The sequence below is a fragment of the Indicator indicator genome, chromosome 10, assembly GCF_027791375.1.
Source record: "Indicator indicator isolate 239-I01 chromosome 10, UM_Iind_1.1, whole genome shotgun sequence".
Taxonomy (NCBI): domain Eukaryota; kingdom Metazoa; phylum Chordata; class Aves; order Piciformes; family Indicatoridae; genus Indicator; species Indicator indicator.
Window position 1 is genome coordinate 27,877,674 of NC_072019.1, and position 19,060 is coordinate 27,896,733.

The window sequence follows — 19,060 nt, forward strand, 5'->3', positions numbered from 1 at the left end:
AAGCAGGGACACCCACAGCAACTTGCCCAGCATCACAATGCCCAGCTGGCTTTGGAAGCTCTCCAGAGAAGGAGACTCCACAACTTCTCTGCACAACCTGCTCCAGAGCTCCAGCACCCTCACACTGAAGAAGCTTCTCCTCCTGTTCAGATGGAACCTCCTGGGTTCCACTTTGTGCCCATTGCCTCTTGTCCTGTCTCTGGGGACCACTGACTAGAGTCTGGCCCCATCCTCTTGACCTTAACTCTTGCTGAGCATTGCTCAGCTCCCCTCTGGGGCTGCTCTTCTGCAGGCTCACCAGCCCCAGGGCTCTCAGCCTTTCCTCCTCACAGAGATGCTCCAGGGCCCTCTGCATCTTTGTAGCCTCCCCTGGACTCTCTGCAGCAGTTCCCTGTTTCTCTTATCTTGGAGTCCAGAACTGAAGTTGGTGACTTAGGGCTGCATTTAATCTATTCCTGGTGGGCTCTGCAAGGTCTTTCACTCTGTCCTTCCACGTCTCAGTTTCTTTGAGCAGTGCACCTTGATGATTCGTAGTAGGTGAGTCCAAAATAACTGATTCCAGTAAATGATTTTCAACATGAAGCAGAGCTTCTAAGAGATCACTAATTAAGGAAGATCAAAATGAGCCCTGAAGCAGGTCCTGGGGAGCTTTGCAGGCCTAGGGAACAGTGCTATTAACTGATACTTAAGGTGCTGGCAGTGCACTATCTGCTTTCACATCACAGAAATTGTTCCCTCCCAAGAGTGTTTCCAGAAAGGCAGCAGAGAGGAGCTGGTTGAGGAGGCAGTGTAGGAGGCTGGCAGGGGCTTTTCTGAAGGGCTTCATGGCAAGATGATGATCTGCGATGGGACTTGAGCAAGAAGATGATTTGGTGATAAGAGGATGCAGCCTGCTGCAAGCACAAACTCGCTGTAGCAGAGTCACAAGATGGTTGTGAAACTCTGTGAAACTGTGGAGAGGAAGTGGGGGCTGGGAGTTTCAGCTGCGTGATGGGAGCCAGGAACAGAGTGGAGATTCCTGCACCATCTCAGTGAGGTGCCCACAGAGGGCTTGGCTACAGCCTCCAAATAAGTTTGCTTTTAGAGAGTAGATGGGGATGGAAGGCCTCTGCTGTGAGGCCAGAGTTGTGCAACCTGGGAGAGCTTCTGGTGGCCTTTCAGTTCTTAAAGGGCTGAAGCAGAGAGCTGGGAACAGACTTTTGAGGAGGCACTTTTGAGAGAAGGAAGAATGTTTGACACTGAGGGTGGTGAGAGCCTGGCCCAGGTGGTCCAGAGAGGTGGTAGTTTCCTCATTCCTGAAACCATTGCAGGTCAGGTTGTTTGGGACTCTGAACAACCTGCTGTAGGTGCAGATGTTTCTGATGACTGCAGGGAAGTTGGACTAGATGAGCTTTAAAGGTCACTTCCAAACCAAACCAGTCTGTGAGTCTCTTCTATGATTCTGTGGATGTTCAGTGGGATGTGGCTCATCCGTGGTGGGGAAATGTGGGCACCACAGGACTCAGCTCCTTCCAAGCAAGCTGGGATGTGGGTTCCCTTCCCTGCCATGTCCATCAAGGGCAAAGCTCTAGTGCCAACTGTGAGATGAGCCTCCAAGTGTACCAGGCTCCATCCTGCAATGTTGTAGTCAATTTTGCTGCTAATCCCACCAGTAGTAACATCAAGTTGGTGTTTACCCCCAGCACTCCTACAGCAAAGCTGTTCAGTGATCTGTCTGCTCTCAAGGCAAAACATTTCCCTCCCATTCCCAACCTCAATTAATTCCTCTCTGTTTTATACTGAGCTCTTCTTGTGCCAGCATTGTCCTTGAGCATGAAGATCTTATCTCCTCTCCTTCCTTTGCCCCGCTAAAGATACAGAAGCAGGACATTACCCCTCAAAGAGTGTCTCAGCAGGAGGAATGACCTGAGCCCCTCAGGCTTACTGTCTAGTCCCTGGTATCTTAATGGCAATAAAACAAATGAGCAGTACGAACACAGATTCATAGAATTGTTTCAGTTGGAAAAGACCTCTAAGATCATGGAGTCCAACCCAAAGTCAACCTAACACCTCCATGGCCATTAAACCATGTCCCAAAGTGCCACAGCCACACATTTCTTGAACACCTCCAGGGATGGTGACTCCACCACCTCCCTGGGCAGCCTGTTCCAATGCCTGACCACTCTGGCGGGAAAGAAATTGTTTCTAATCTCCAACCTAAACCTCTCCTGGCACAGTTTCAGGCCATTTCCTCTCCTTCTATCACCTGATACTAGGGAAAAGAGACCAACCCCCACCTGGCTCCAGCCTCCTTTCAGGAAGTTGTAGAGAGTCAGAAGGTCTCCCCTCAGCCTCCTTCTCTCCAGGCTGAACAGTCCCAGTTCCCTCAGCTGCTCCTTGCCAGTCCTGTTTCCAGACCTTTCATCAGCTTTGTTGACCTTCTCTGGACATGCTCCACCACTTTAATGCCCTTCTTGTGGTGAGTCCAAAACATGATGATGTCTGTGGCTGTGATTGATCAGAAGGGCTTAAAACCATACCTGGGAGCCCTTTCTCTGTACTGGAAGAGGGTTCTGTTTCCCACCATCCATTCCATCCTTGCTCTAAGCATCCAAAATGCTTAGAGCAACCACAAGACTTTCTGCCAAAGGGACAGGTTGTTTTTCCTGCCATGTTTTGTCCTCAGATAGTTGGCAGCTGCTTGTGATTTGGTTGAAGCTGCTTTTGCATTCAGCTCTGCTGGGCCTGAAAAGATCAATAAGAGCTGTAGAAAGTACTGCCCTTGAACTCCCAGCTGCAGCCTTTGCTGCTGGCTGTGCACCGTGTCTCTGCCTGTTTACAAAAGATGCTGGTGAAGGGTCTGGAGAACAGGTCTAGTGAGGAGCAGCTGAGGCTGGTGCTAGCCTCTTCTCCCGTGTGACTAATGACAGTAACTAATGAGGAAATGGCCTCAGGCTGCACCAGGGGAAGTTTAGGTTGGATATTAGGAATAATTTCTTCCTGCAAGAGTGGTCAGACATTGGAACAGGCTGCCCAGGGAGATGGTGGAGTCACCATCCCTGGAGGTGTTCAAAAAACCAAGTAATTGTGGTATTTCAGGACATGGTCTAGTGGTCATGGAGGTGTTGGATAGAAGATTGGGCTTGATCTTAGAGGTCTATTCCAACCTTAATGATTCTTTGTTTCTATGATTTTCTGACTCAGAAGCTTTCTGTCCTCTCTGCTCAGATTGTTCAGGTAAAATGGAAAAAGCTGTGGGCTCTGCAAGTTGTCAAACATTGCTGTCACCTCACCCCTGTCTCCAGTCTGTCTCATGGATGAGGACAGTTGGTTGATTTGTAGCTGATGCCTTCCTGCAGCTGGCTGGAGTCACAGCAGAGCAACGCAGCTCCCCGCGAGCTTGCTTGGCCTGTTTGGAAAGACAAAAGTGCCTCCTGGAGTGGTGCCAGGAGAGCCTCTTGTGAAGGTCAGGATGAAATAAACCACGGCTCTGGCCGGCAGCCTCCTGCTGTGCCGCTTCCCAGCAGATACAGGAACACTTTTCCTGAGGACTGGAAGTTGTTTGCCCTGTGTGTGGGACCCCTGGGACTCGTGCTGCTGCCATCAGTGCTCTGTGCACTTTGGGGAGAGGGTTAAGAGCAGATTGCACTTAATAGATGTATGAGAGGCTTAAGGATGCTTTGATAAGAGGTGCAATATGTGACTGTAATTCCTCTTCTGTTGTCAGTAATATCCTGGTGGGGAAGAGGCAAGGCTGGACCCTGTGTCCCCACTTTATAGATGGAATTCCCCAATCCAAGCTGGCTCTGGGGAGGGAGTAGGGGTTCTCCATAGGCAGAAATACTGTAAAGAGCTCTGGAGGCCCACCAAAAAAGCAATGAGAACTTGAACTTAAAGAGGCCACATCTGCACTGGTCCAGTTCTGGGCTTCCCAGTTCAAGAGAGACAGGGAACTACTGGAGAGAGTCCAGTGGAGGCTCCAAAGATGCTGAGGGGCTTGGAGCATCTCTGTGAGGAGGAAAGGCTGAGAGCCCTGGGGCTGGTGAGCCTGCAGAAGAGCAGCCCCAGAGGGGAGCTGAGCAATGCTCAGCAAGAGCTAAAGGGCCTGTGGGGGGGGGAGGAAGCACAGTGGGGACAGACTCTTCTCTGTGGTGCCCACTGACAGGACAAGGGGCAGTGGGCACAAACTGGAACCCAGGAGGTTCCATATGAACAGGAGGAGAAACTTCTTCAGTGTGAGGGTGCTGGAGGCCTGGAGCAGGCTGCCCAGAGAGGTTGAGGAGTCTCCTTGTCTGGAAAGCTTCCAAAGCCACCTGGCTGTTGTGATCCTGAGCAAGCTGCTGTGGGTGTCCCTGCTTTAGCAGTGGGGTTGGACTGGATGATCTCCAGAGGTCTCTTCCAAACCCCCACCATTCTGGGATTCTGGGATTGTGTGAGATCAGCTGGAGCCCTACACGAGGGTCCCCATCACACGAGCCAGGCCCCCACATGCAGCCTTCTCCAGAGGAGGCAATGTCTGTTTCTTGAGTGCTGGGAAAGAGCCTGTAAAATGTTACAGGGTGCTTGGAAGAGCTGTCAAAGCTGAACTGACACTGACCAGAGCAGAAGATCTGGGCCAGACTGGGATAAACACTGTCCCATGACAGGAATGCAAACACCTGTGCTGCAGCACAGCACCGTTCCACAGAGCAGGTCAGGCCGCAATCCAGTGAGTGTCTGCTGAGGAGCACTGTCCCCGTGCCACCAGCCACAGAAGTATGACTGCATGGCCAGCAGCTTTCCAGCAGGAAAAGGTGGCAGTCAGCCCTTCAACAAGATCCAGCCAGGTCCATGAATGCAGCAGAAGCACAGCTTGTGTACCAGAGCAGCTTCGATTCTGATAGGCCATGAGGAGGTGGAAGCTGCTGGGCTGAAACATGCACAAGGTGAGGAGAAGAGTTTTGTAAGTGCTGCACAGGATGGTGGTATCTCACTGATAACCCCAGCCTGGGCATCAGTGGGAAGGAGGAAAAGCAGCAGTTGTTTTTTTCAGGAGGATAAAGCCCTTGGGGAGTGGCATTGCTGCCTGTGGTAAGTGTGAGCACTTTGAGCCACTCACCACAAGAAGAACACTGAGGGGCTGGAGAATGTCAGAGAGGGGCAGTGAAGTTGGTAAAGGGTCTGGTGAGGAGCAGCTGAGGGAACTGGGGTTGTTCAGCCTGCACACAAGGAGGGGAGACCTTCTGGCTCTCTACAACTCCCTGAAAGGAGGTTGGAGCCAGATGGGGATTGGTCTCTTCTCCCTAGTATCAGGTAATAGAGTGAGAGGAAATGGGTTGTAGTTGCACCAGGGAAAGTTTAGGTTGGACATAAGGAACAGTTCTTCCCCTAAATGGTTGTCAAGCCATGTAATAGGCTGCCGAGGGCAGCGGTGGAGTCCCCATCCCTGGAAGGGTGTCAAAGCCATGGAGATGTGGTGCTGAAGGACATGGTTCAGTGGTGACCCGGCAGTGCTGGGTTAACAATTGGACTTGCTGTGTTTGGCTGTGCTTTGCCTTTTCCACAGATGAGAACCACAGGAAGATGATAAAATACCCCAGGATGTACATTTGAAAAGATAACAACTGGTTTATAGAATTCAGGATTCCTGTGCTGGGGGACTTAACCAACCACATGGTGTTAGCTTGTCACAGGAGAACGTCAAGCTACTTATCTGTAGGAAACATGACAAGGATTAGGTTTCTTGGAATGCTCCATGCTAAAAAAAAATCTAAAGTCATTTTTACCTCTCTCCTGTACATCTCCAACCGTCTCCCAGTGGCTGCAGCTGGTGTGGCACAGTTCCTAGGGTACATAGAATCACAAAACTCTTTTGGTTGGAAAAGACCTCTAAGGTCATCGAGTCCAACCATCAACCCAACACCACCATGGCCATTAAACCATGTCCCCAGGTGCCATGGCCACATGTTTCTTGAACACCTCCATGGATGGTGACTCCAGCACCTCCCTGGGCAGCCTGTTCCAATGCCTGACCACATTTGCAGCAAAGAAATTTTTCCTAATCTCCAACCTAAACCTCCCCTGGCACAATTTCAGGGTATTTCCATTTGTTCTGTTAGCTGATACTAACAGAGAAGAGACCAACCCCCACCTGACTCTAATCTTTCAGGGACCTCTAGAGAGCATGAGGTCTCCCTCAGCCTCCTTTTCACCAGACTAAACAATCCCAGTTCCCTCAGTTGCTCCTCATAAGACTTGTTCTCTAGACATGCAGCAGCTCCTCAGCCTGCTGGCTTTCACCAGTGCCAGTGAGTGGGTGGCCTTGGGGAGAAGTAACAGCTCAGGGACCTGATGTGCAAGACACTGAAAGTTTCAGGCAGTAATTGACTTCTTCAGAGGCTTTATAAAACTAAGCACCTGGTGAAATGCTTGAAAACCCAGCAGTGGTTGTGCCCAGCTGGCAGCTGAACTGGTGCTTGCTCCTGGGCACGAGCACTGCTGGGTTTTAGGCATGTCACCAGGTGCTCATTTAGAGCTTAAGGGCTCTGGACCTCAGCTGTGCCTTGGGCTCTGGCAAACTGATTCAAAGCTGTTTCTAAGCACAAGGCAGGCTACTAGCTAATGCACAGAATCCCAGCATGGTGGGGGTTTGGAAGAGACCTCTGGAGATCATCCAGTCTAACCCCCCTGCTAAAGCAGGGGGTCCCACAGCAGCTTGCCCAGCATCACAATGGCCAGGTGGCTTTGGAAGCTTTCCAGACAAGGAGACTCCATAACCTCTCTGGGCAGCCTGCTCCAGGGCTCCAGCACCTCACACTGAAGAGGCTTCTCCTCCTGTTCATATGGAACCTCCTGGGTTCCACTTTGTGCCCTGTCATTGGCTACCACTGAGAAGAGTCTGGCCCCATCCTCTTGCCCCCCACAGCTCCTTTAGCTCTTGCTGAGCATTGCTCAGCTCCCCTCTGGGGCTGCTCTTCTGCAGGCTCAGAAGCCCCAGGGCTCTCAGCCTTTCCTCCTCACAGAGATGCTCCAGGGCCCTCTGCATCTTTGGAGCCTCCCCTGGACTCTCTCCAGTAGTCCCTTGTCTCTCTTGAACTGGGAATCCTGGAACTGGGCTTTGGAATAGTTGCTCAGGAGAGAGTAGGTGTGCAAGAAACATGTGAACATGGCACTGGGGGACATGGTTTAAGGCACATGGTGGTGTTAGGCTGAAGGTTGGAGTCAATGATCTTAAAGATCTCTTCCAAGCAAAACAATTCTTTGATTCTAACTGGACCCAGTGCTGTAGATGTGGCCTCTCTAGGGCAGAGCAGTTCTTGGCCCCATCTTCCAGCACCATGCTCTTGTTTTTTTCTGCCTGCTTTGTACCCCTCAAAGAAGAGAGCTGCTGGGAGGGTGAACTCCTCTACCCAGAGATAACAAAGCCACATCACCATGGCTTTCTAATGCCTTGTGACCCACGCAGAGGCTTTAATGACATGTTTAGCAGCAGCTGACAGTTCATAGTGCAAACACTTCAGTGCTGCAGGGAGTTCTGTGCCAGGCAGCTGTGACACATGGAGCTGGGGAGGGACTGCAAGGAGGATTTCAGAAGAAATAAGTCTTTAGGCTCTGAAGATCAAAAACAGCTAGGAGCCACATGAGGGACAGACCTGGCAGAGAGGACTTTGAACACTTGAGAGAGGTCCTTGAGAGCAGCAGGATTTTCTCCTTGATGGCAGAAGGTCAAAAGGGGAGAAAAAAGCACTACTAGCTGCAGTACTGAGCATGGTCAGCCTCCTGGAGCCTCGTGGCCATTCTGGGGCATTTCCATTGGTCATTGGTGCTCTGGCATGCCCACAGTGTGTCCCATCCTGGTTCCCTGGGTGCTGATGAAGCACAGACCTTTGCCTGGAAGGTTATTTAGCAAAGCCAGCAAGCTGTGCTGATAATGGGAAGGAAGCAGCTGCACAAATGAGACAGCAGCCAGCAGCAGTTGTGCCTGCATGGATGTAGAGGTGTAAGGAAACAGCATTTGGTGTTGCTAATGGTGTTAAAAATCCAGCTGAAGGTCTTGGTGAGAAGCTCTTAAGTGTGAGAGGAGCTTGATAATGAGGGTCTGCTTGATAATTGGGGTCTGCTCAAACTTCCTACAATACTGTAATTTGGAAACAAAGTCATTGAGTCATGGCATGGCTTGGGTTGGAAGGGACCTTTAAAGCTCATCTAGTCCAGCCTCCCTGTGGTCAGCAGGGACATCTGCAACTAGAGCAGGTTGCTCAGAGCCCCAACCAACTTGAACTGCAACAGTTCCAGGGATGGGACATCTCCCACTTCTCTGGGAAACCTGAGCCAGGGTTTCACCACCTTCATACTAAACAATTTCTTCCTTCTCTCCAGTCTAAATCTCCCTCTTTTAGCTCATCACCCCTTGTCCTGTTGCAACAGGCCCTGCTCAAGTCTGTCCCCAGCTTTCTGATCAGCCCCTTTAAGTGTTGAAAGGTCATCAGAAGGTCTTCCTGGGGCCTTCTCCAGGCTGAACAACCCCAACTCTCTCAGCAGAGAGGTTTTCAGCCCTCCCATCACTTTTGTGGCCCTCTGTCATATTTGATACTCTAGTAAAGGTTCTGAAGTAGAAGATCAGGAGTAGTGCCCTCAGGAATGAATCTGGGAAAGCAAAGCAGATGGTGAAGGCATCTTCTGGAGTCAGTGCTGTCATCCTCAGGAAAAGTGTAAATTCCTAACATAAACAGAAAGCACAGCAGCCTGCCTGGCTTGATAGACTTAAATGTGTCTGTCTTTGTGTTTCATACTGCAGATCCAGAGACAAACTGTGGGGCTCCAGAGCTCTCATGGTAACTATTTGACTTGCAATGACTGTTCAGATGACTCTTACTTAGATCACAATTGTGCCACAATCCTATTTTTTGCTTTTTGTGTCAAATCTTGCCATGTTGGGAGGCTGCCGGCAGGCGGCACTCAGCCAGGGGCAATATGTTCCCTTGTTGCTATCCCCACAGAAGGCTGTGTGCCAGGACGTCCTTGCAGAGCTGGGATCACAGAGTTGTTTGGATGGAACAGACCTTTAAGACCTTCAAGTCCAATCATTACCCCAGCACTGCCAGCACCACATCCACACTGCTCTGAAACCCCTTCATGGATGGGGACTCCACCACTGCCCTGGATAGCTGGGCCAGGCCTTGACAACCCTCAAGAGGAAGATGATGTTCCTCATGTCCAACCTAAGCCTCCCTTGGGACAGCTTGAGGCCATTTCCTCTTGTCCTGCTGTTTGTTCCTTGGGAGAAAAGAGTGACCCTCACCTGTCTACAGCCTCCTTTGGGGAGCTGTAGAGAGCCAGAAGGTCTCTCCTCAGCCTTCTTTTCTCCAGACTAAACAACCCTAGGTCCCTCAGCTGCTCCTCCCCAGCCCTGTTCTCCAGACTCTTCTCCAGCTTCATTGCCCTTCTCTGGACCTACTCCATCACCTCAATGTCCTTCTTGGAGTGAGGGGCCCAAACCTGAACCCAGGATTTGAGGTGTGGTCTCACCAGTGCCCAGTCCTGAGGGTCAATCCCTGTCCTTGTCCTGCTGGTCACACCATTGCTGATAAAACATCAAAGAACTTGGGAGCCTGAATTGCTGGATAAGTTGGAGGCTGTTTCTTCTGTCAGGGCACTTTGGCAGCTGTCCTGTTTCCATGTCAGTTTGTTGCTGTGCTGTGGGAAAGAGCAGGGCTGGTTTAGGATTGATCTGGGAGTTATTTGATGGGGACAGGTCCTTGTGCATGCTGCAGTGAGCTGGCCCCATTGCTGGTTGGGGGTGAAGATGGCTGAAGGGTGGTGGCATGCCCCACAGAGGCTTGGTTGGACTTTCTCTCTCTGGTAAGGGACTGTGGTAGTTTTTGATGTGGGGAAGTTATAGTAGTTGGTGTCAGACTGCAGTGTGTGGCCAGCTGGGGCTTCCTTTTATGAGCTCCCTTGGTTTTGGGGAATGACACCTGGTTCTGTTTCATCCCAGAGCAGGATTTCTCCTGGCTTGCTGTGCTGTGTTTCTTCACTTGCACCACTCCACAGGTCCAAAGCAAGTGGCCCTTCAGGTGCTTGGCAGAGGGAGCTGCAGCTAACTCCTGCCACCTGCTGTCCTCTTCTCTCTTCACTTCCTAGGAGCCTGGTCTATTAAAAAATGCAGAGGGATGGAGGAGATGAACCTGTGGCTGCCCCATGTCTTGCACTGTCCCCCCTTCAGCAACCATCCTGCTTCTTGTGCTGCTGACCCTGCCACCTCCTCTCCTCCATCACCCAACTAAGAGGAGCTGTTGAGTTCAAATGTAGCCTGGCTCTGGAAGGAAGGCCAGAGGAAAGGTCACCTTAGAGGACAGGCAACCTTGCTTCAGAACTCTGAGAGCAGGGACTTGCTAGGCTGTGATGTTTCCCCTGGCATCACACTTCCCTGGTTGGAGCCAGGTGGGTGTTGGTCTCTTCTCCCAAGGAACAAGTGATAGGATGAGAGGAAACAGCCTCAAGTTGCACCAGGGGAGGTTTAGGCTTGACCTGAGGAACTATTTCTTCCCCAGAAAGGTTGTCAAGGCCTATAAGAGTCTGCCCAGGGCAGTGGTGGAGTCCCCATCCATGGACAGGTCTGAGAGTCATGGAGATGTAGTGCTGAGAGACATGATTTAGTGGTGACCTGGCAGTGCTGGGTTAACAATTAGACTCAAAGATCTGCAAGGTCTTTTCCAACCAAAACAATTCTTTGATCTCAGTCCGCATTCTCCTAATGCTGGGTCATGTGGCAGAAATAGTTCCTCATACTTGACTTACTGGAATTACATCATTCTGTGATGCTGTGATTAAAAAGCCATGGCAGCAGAAACTTAGACATGGGTTTGATAATCCTGGTGAAGACCTAGGCCACCCAGCTGTACTGCTGGGTGAACAAAATAAGACTCTCGTAACGTAACCACAAACTTTTGGTTAACCCTTACTCTTTTGGAGGGGATCTTCTGTTCATTTAATGGCAGAGAACAGGGTTTGCTGACTGCTGGATGAGGCCCAAGGAAGGGAAGCCAGATGCAGAGATGCACTCAGCTGGCCAAGAAGGCCAAGAGCATCCTGGCCTGCATCAGCAGTAGTGTGGCCAGCAGGACCAGGGCAGTGATCATGCCTGTGTACTTGGCACTGGCGAGGCCATGCCTCGAACACTGGGTTCAGTTTTGGGCCTCTCACTCTAAGAAGGACATTGAGTGCTGGAGCAGGTCCAGAGAAGGGCAATGGAGCTGGTGAAGGGTCTGGAGAACAGGGCTGGGGAGGAGCAGCTGAGGGAACTGGGGTTGTTCAGCCTGGAGAAAAGGAGGCTGAGGGGAGACCTTCTGGCTCTCTACAACTCCCTGAGAGGAGGCTGGAACCTCCTGGTCCCTTCTCCCTAGAACAAGAGGAAATTACTTGAAACTGTGCCAAGAGAGGTTTAGTTTGGAGATTAGGAGCAATTTTTTTGCTGCAAGAGTGGTCAGGCATTGGAACAGGCTGCCCAGGGAGGTGGTGGTGGTCACCATCCCTGCAGGTGTTCAAGAAATGCATGGACATGGCACTTCAGGACATTGTTTGGTGGCTGCAGTGGTGTTGGGTTAAAGGTTGGACTCAGTGATCTTGGAGGTCTTTTCCAACTGAAACAATTCTATGATTCTATCAGAGCTGCAAGCTGGACTTGTGGAAAGCAATAAAAACACATTTCCAGCTGGAATAAGGATGAGATCTGTGCTGCAGTATCCCAGATGCTGGCATGGGGAGCATGGGCAGCATGCAGCCAGGAGCTGCCTGCTGGGATGGCTGGAAGCAGCTATGGCACTGCAAGCTGGGTGCTGACTGTGCCCAGGGCTTCTTGCCAACACAGCCTGAGTGTCTCCAGCTCATCCCAGCCTGACCTGTAAGTGCTGTAGAAATCTGGAGAACTTCAGTTCAGGACTACTGGTTCCTGGGAAGCTCTGCCTTTGCCAAGGTTTAACCTCCACACTGACCCAGGTCACAGAGCACCAGGATCCTTCTTAGCTCTCCAACTGCAAAACTGCTCACACCCTTCCTAAGTGTTGAAATCCCTGGAACTTAGGGGGGAATTTCTGCAGGAGTGACTCAGAGCAGGCCTAGGCTAACTGAGAGAGCATTTTTTATGTTAAAAGAGAGAAAGGGAAGGGAATTTGAGCCAGGCCTGTTGTGACAGGATAAGGGGTGGTGGTTTGAACTTAAAGAGGGAGATTCAGACTGGAGAGCTAAGCAAAACCAGGTCTTTGGTGGATAGTTCCTCTTTTCCTAACCTTACTTCTTTTGCTGCTGGGCGATCTTTGCAAAAGATCTTCTCATCAGCCTTGCTCTCTGCCTCCCTCCCTTAACCTCTTGCTTCTTAAACCATGGGTGTTAACTTCTTCTCCCAACCCCATGTCTACCAGCCAGCAACAGATATGGGGTCGACCAACCAGGAGAAGCTCTGCTCACCTAAATGCTCAGATTGAGGTCATTGCTGTATTCCTGACAGCAAACTAAAAGTTCTCAATTGAAGGGTTTGCAGAAAACATTTTGAGTAATCAGAGTTCATTTTTGGAATAGGTGTGGAGTAATTCTCAGCTGACTGTTGTTGGTAGATGCCATAGTTACAGAGCTGAGCTGCTTCTTTGTGGCTACAAATCAAGAGTACTCAAGCTGTCACTGGTAAAAAGCAGGTAATAAAGAGTGGAAGGAAAGAATATTAATGGAGCAATTACCAGTTTCAGTATCTCATTATGGAGTTGGGTAGCTAAATGCTTCAGCAAGGCATGGTAGACGTAGGAATGTCCTTCAGTGTATGCTGTGCTTTGGAGTTCCAAAGAATCCAGCAGTCTCTGCAGGAGTGCACGTGGTGTGACTGCTGAAGAGTTGATGAATTTAGTCATTCATTGGTTGCTGTTTGCACAAAGTAGAATCAAAGACATAGAATCACAAAAGAGTTCTGGTTGGAAAAGACCTTTAAGGTGGTGGAGTCCAACTGTTAACCCAGCAGTGCCAGGTCACCATTCAACCGTGGCCCTCAGCACCATATCTACACAGCTTTGAAACCCTGCCAGGGAGGGGAGCTCCACGCAGTTTCTTACAGGCCTTGACAACCCTTTTGGGGAAGAAATTGTTCCTCTTGTCCAACCTAAACCTCTCCTGGTGCAACTTGAGGCTATTTCCTCTTGTCCTATCAATTGTTCCTTGAGAGAAGACCTGCATCTCACTCTAACCTCCTTCCAGGGAGCTGTAGAGAGACAGAAGGTCTTCCCTCAGCCTCCTTTTCCCCAGGCTGAACAACCCCAAATCCCTCAGCTGTTCCTCACTAGACCTGTTCTCCAGACCCTTCACCAGCTTCATTGCCCTTGTCCGACTCTGTTTTATTTTACAGGAACCTGAAATATTTCTGCAGAACCAGAACTGAGGTTGAACTTGGTGCTTGGGATTTGAATGAAGGGAGAGTTTGTGCCCTGTTCCCCGTCTGCCAGTACCTGGAGAACAATTGACAGGCTAAGCCATAACATTTGGATTTAAATACAATTCCTTTATCAGGAGGTAGAAGACTTTAATGCTTCAAGTGTCAGGTCACTGCCTGAGCAAGGGAGAAGCTGCCTTTGTTCTGAGCCAGCTTGTTCTTTTGTTCTCTATGGCCTCAGGTCTAAATAATGCAGGTGGTGGCACTTGCATTCAGTGTACTCAGTGGTGGCACCTTCACATCAGTGGTTTTCTCCATTGCCTTCCCTCCTTCTGTTTTCCTTCTGCAGTGTTTGGTGTTTGTTTTCCCTTTCTCATTTATCCCTCTGTGTGTATGTGTGGTCTCACAGTAAAGAAGGAGGCTAGGGTGAGGTACATTTTGCAACTGGACACAGACTTTCATGAGGTTTTGCTGATTTCTTTTTTACCTAGATACTTCCTCTGCTTCCCTCTACAGCAGTGCAAAGCACATTGTGTGCTCTGCAGAGTTGGAACTGATGATCCTTATGAGTCCCTTCCAACTTGGGGTATTTTATGATTCATAGAATCACAGAATGGTTTGGGTTGGAAGAGACCTTAAAAATCACCCATTTCCAACCACTAGACCTATGATTCTGTGGGGTCCTCCCTGCCAAAATGTTTAGGGAGATCTTTTAAGTTAGTATCATGAGTGGGGGCAGGTAGTAATGGGGAAGGATAGAGAAATGTGTGTCAGGGCTCATGGCTCAATGTTGTGGCTGCTGTGTGAGTGCATGCCCAGCTGGGTGGTGCAGTTAAGGGTGGTCATCAGGAACAATAAACTGGGACAGCATCAGGAACAGGGAGAGGCACTCCCTGGTGGGAGTGGTAGGAGGGAGGACTCAGGTCCCACTGCAAATGAGATGAAGCCTCAGACTTCCAAAGGCAAGGAAATTAGGTGAGGAGTGGTAAGAGTGGTAGGAGGGAGGTCTTGGCTCTCACTGCAAGTGAGAAGAAGCCTCAGACTTCCAAAGGTGAGGAAACGGATTCTGACCACAGCCACACTTCACTTGGTACAGCTGGAACATGGTCGCACAGCTGGTGTTTGTGTCAGCTCCAACTGCCCCAGCAGAGGAGGCCAACCTGCTTATTTTCAGGGTTTATGAGAGGTGTCACTTGCTCAAGTGTGACTTCAGCCACGGGTTGCAGCAGCCAAGTTATGAAGCTGTTAAGAAAGTGGGTGTATGATGGAAACAGTGATGGAAGGAGGGGTCTGGGCTTGGCTTTTTAAGCAGTCCTCCATCTTGCAGCTGGACTGTTGGAAAGTTGCTGACCTCATTTCCTGAAGGGCTAAGACATGAGCTAGGGCTGCAAAAAGACTTGGGCATCCAGCCTGTACAACTGCCAAGTCTTCACAGGACTTTGAAAGTTTGCTTCCAGAGTGGATGGGGACAGGACTTGGACGGAGGGTGGTGGCATGTCACAGATCTGTACAGACTCAGATTGCATCAAGTTGGAGGGGACCCTCAGAGGTCATCTTGTCCAATCCCCTGCAATGAGCAGGGACACCTCCAGCTAGATCAGACTGCGCAGGGCCACATCAAGTTCTTCAGTACCTGCTGTGAGTAAGGCACATGGGGTTTGGCACATCAAACTTGTGCAGACACTGAGCCACGGGGATGATGTGGGGAGAGCTTGGGGATGGTGTTTAGCTGCTGCATGTTTGTGCTGAGCGTGACAGGAGCTGTGCTGAGCTTGGAGATGTTCAGGCTGAGGGAAGCCTGAACAGATGTAGTCAGGAAAGAAGCCTCAGGGGTAACTCTTTTATCATAATGCAGAGTCATAGAGTCATAGAATGGTTTGGGATGGAAGGAACCTTAAAAGTCTTATAGTTCAAATCTCCTGTCGTGGGCAGGGACACCTTCCACTAGGCCAGGTTGCTCAAGGTGTTGTCCAACTTGGCCTTGAACGCCTCCAGGGAGGGGGAGTGCACGACCTCCCTGTACAACCTGTTCCAGTGTCTCACCACCTTTACTGGAAAGAATTTCCTCCTAATCTCCAGTCTCAGTCTCCCTCTTTCAGCTCAGAGCCATTGCTCCTTGTCCTGTCACTACAAACCCTTGTAAAAAGTCCCTCCTCAGCTCTCCTGTAGCCTCCTTCAGGTACTGGAAGGCTGCTCTGAGGTCTCCTTGGAGCAGTCTTGCTCTGGCTGAACAGCCTCAACTCTCTCAGCTTGTCCCCATCAGGGAGCTGCTCCAGCCCTCTGATCATCTTCGTAGCCTCCTCTGGAGCCTCTCCAACAGTTCGATGTCCCTCTTGTGCTGGGGACACCAGAGCTGGAGACAGTGCTCCAGGTGGGGTCTCAGCAGAGCAGAGCAGAGGGGCAGCATCACTTCACCGCTGCATACAATAGCACTGGGCCAGCGGGAGGCTGCAGGAAATCTATCCCTGGTTCTCCTGTGCTGAGCAAACGGTGCAGTGTGGGCAGCACAACTGTGATGCAAAGACTGAAAGGCAGCCTTTGTCAGATGTGTGTGACCCTCAGCCTATCTTCTGTTCGCAGCTTCGACGTGGAAAATGGCCCTTCACCAGGCCGCAGCCCGCTGGACCCACAAGCCAGCTCCTCCTCGGGGCTCGTCCTGCACACCACCTTCCCGGGCCACAGCCAGCGCAGGGAGTCCTTCCTCTACAGATCCGACAGCGACTACGACTTGTCACCAAAGACCATGTCCAGGAACTCCTCTCTCCCGAGTGAACAGTAAGCACCAACTCAGCTCACATCAGGTTTTACAGTAACTGAGAGCTTTACGTCGCCTTCTGTAATCCTCAGAGCTCTGCTAGGAGGAGAGTACAGATGGTGCTCACATTTCATGGCCCAAGATGGGTGCTTTCGTGTCCTGCCAGAGTGTGACTCCCCTCTCCCCATCCTATCCTTGAAATCACAGAATGATAGGGTTGGAAGGGGCCTCTGGAGATCATCCAGTCCAATCTCCCTGCTAAAGCAGAGGCACACACAGCATCTGGCCCAGCATCACAATGCCCACTTGGGTTTTGAAGCTCTCCAGAGAAGGAGGTTCCACAACCTCTCTGGGCAGCCTACTCCAAGGCTCCAACACCCTCACACTGAAGAAGTTTCTCCTCCTCTTCAGATGGAACCTCCTGGGTTTCTTTTTGTACCCATTGCCCCTTGTCCTGTCACTGGGCATCACGGAGAAGAGTCTGGCCCCATCCTCTTGCCCCCCACAGGTCCTTCAGCTCTTGCTGAGCATTGCTCAGCTCCCCTCTGGGGCTGCTCTTCTGCAGGCTCACCAGCCCCAGGGCTCTCAGCCTTTCCTCCTCACAGAGATGCTCCAGGCCCCTCAGCATCTTTGTAGCCTCCACTGGACTCCCTCCATGGTGGAGGGTTTGGAACTGGATGATCTTTAAGGTCCCTTCCAACCCAGACCATTCTATGATTCAGTGATGATTCTGTGTCCACACTGGTCCTGCCAGCAGAAGCCTGGTGCTCCAGCTTGGTGGTTTCTGGACTCCTTTTTTTCTCTGTTAAACTCTTGCCATGTGTTCTCAGAGTCTGCTTAACATCGTGTCTGCTTTTTCTTACGTTGGTAACGCTCCGTTAGCCTGGACAGCAGAAATAAGCCTGTACTTGTATTTATAGTGTTCCTCTTCTCCATCCTGTTTTCTGTCATGGGTTGTTGAAAATATAGCAGAAAGCTGAGACAGATGGTTGAGCTTGAGAGATCAATACAACAGGGTGTGTGGAGCTCAAATGAGCATCATGCAATTGCAGACCTTTATTTCAAAAGGCACTATTTAAAGTTTCAAAGCAACCATTAAGCTATGACCAAAACAAAAAAGATAACTGTTGTGAAAGCCCTGCAAGTTTTGTCCTGAAAGACACATCTAAATATTTGCAAGATCCAGGAGGAGAATTCTGAAAGAGAACATCCCTCCCTGTTAGTTAACATCTAGTAGATATTTACTGAACTACTCACTCCAAATTATGCAAATAGTATGTTTTGTGGAAACGGGAGGGGACAACTCCATCCAGCTGTCCCCACCACCCTCATCTCCTCCAGCTTCATCTCTGCCTGCAGGTAGAGGTGTTCATTTACTGCAGGCATCAAGGCTTGTGCCACACTCAGGAGAGCAAACATCTCCATGCTGACCTGGTCTTGACATAACTGTTGAGGCAACTTCAATGAAAATGCAGATTTAGTAGCACTGATACCTGAACCTGGTCATGCTCTGTGGCAGCACAAACAGAGATTGATCCCCTTTGAAGAGATCCAACATTGGTGGACACCTCTTTAGAGATGCCTGCAGCCACCTGTGCTCTCCTGCCTGTAATCATGCCTGCAGCTGTGCCTCTTTTGCCTGCAGCCATTGCTCTTCTCCTGCCTGCAGTCATCCCTCTCCTGCCTGCAGCCATGCCTCTTCTGCTGCCTCTAACCATGGCTGTTACTCTCCTGCCTGCAGCTATGCCTTTTCTCCTGCCTGCAGTCATCTGTGTTCTCCTGCCTCCAGCCATGCCTCTTCTCCTGCCTGCACCCTCTGTGTTCTCTTGCCTGCAATCATCCCATTTCTGCCTGCAGCCATTCCTCTTCTCCTGCCTGCAGCCATGCCTCTTCTGCCCATAGTCATTCCTTTTCTCCTGCCTGCGCTGCATCTCTTCTCCTGCAGGTAATATCACAACAAAACCCCTTCTTACTGACCACGTCCACACATTTTTCTCCAGCCTTCCAGCTCCAGCCTTCCAGGATAAAACAGGCCAGCTAAAATCCAGCGTCTGAATAACATCCCAGACCATGGCAGGGATCACCAAAAGCCAGGAAATTCAAAGCTGACCTTTTCCCTGGGCTGTAATGGTTTTTTCCACGGCGGTTCAAGCGTGCTGCCTTAACTTTTGGATTTCCTGGCTTTTGTGGCACGGTGTTACCGATGTGAACAGTGGCTCCAGCTGGGTTGTTTTGGATGTACACTGCGAGACCTTTTTCCATCAGGAACAAGACTTTATGAGGTGTTAAATCAACGCTACGTGGGTTAATGTTCTATTTTCTTTGGGTTGTGGATGCTGCTTGGGGGAACCTCCCGTCAGTCAAATGCTGTTTTGGGGCAAACAACGCCAGTTTTTTAGGTCAGTTGTCTCATTTTCTCCCATTTCTCCTTAGGCATGGGGACGACCTGATTGTCACACCTTTCGCCCAGGTGAGTTGGCAGTTTTGTTGGCTTCTCATGTTACAAAGAAACCCAAAAAACCCCTTGGAACAGAGAAGATAACAGTCCCTGGTGTTCCCTCCCCTTGTAGGTGCTGGCGAGTCTACGAAGCGTGAGGAACAACTTCACGCTCCTCACCAATTTGCATGGCACCTCCAACAAGTAAGGCTGGAATTTTTCCTTCTCTATACGGCTGGCATGCAGCAAGAGCCGGTGGGAGACGAGAAGGGCCGGCGGGGTTGGGCTGGGGAACCGCGGCTCCCCGGCCCAACCCCCACCGCCGCTTCTCGGCCTGCCGCCGGCCTCGGGCTCCGGCTTGCACTGCCTCAAGTCCCTGCCGCGCCGTGCGCTGGGCGCCAGGGGGCGCCAAAACGCAGCCTGCCGCCTCGTCCTATCCTCAGCCCTTGGCCTGCCCTCAGTGCACGGTCATGGTCCTTGTTGGAAAGATAGGAAAAAC

General features: G+C 50.7%; 1 protein-coding gene across 2 annotated transcripts in view; it reads left to right on the forward strand.

Annotated features, from left to right (window-relative positions):
• The window catches only part of PDE4B (phosphodiesterase 4B), a 254,944-nt gene that overhangs the window by 148,371 nt on the left and 87,513 nt on the right, over positions 1–19,060 (forward strand). For both annotated transcript variants that reach the window (XM_054384442.1, XM_054384443.1), the window contains 3 exons: positions 15,950–16,144; positions 18,558–18,594; positions 18,695–18,765. In XM_054384442.1, the coding sequence (XP_054240417.1) occupies positions 15,950–16,144; positions 18,558–18,594; positions 18,695–18,765 (303 nt within the window). The remainder of the gene's footprint in view (positions 1–15,949; positions 16,145–18,557; positions 18,595–18,694; positions 18,766–19,060) is intronic.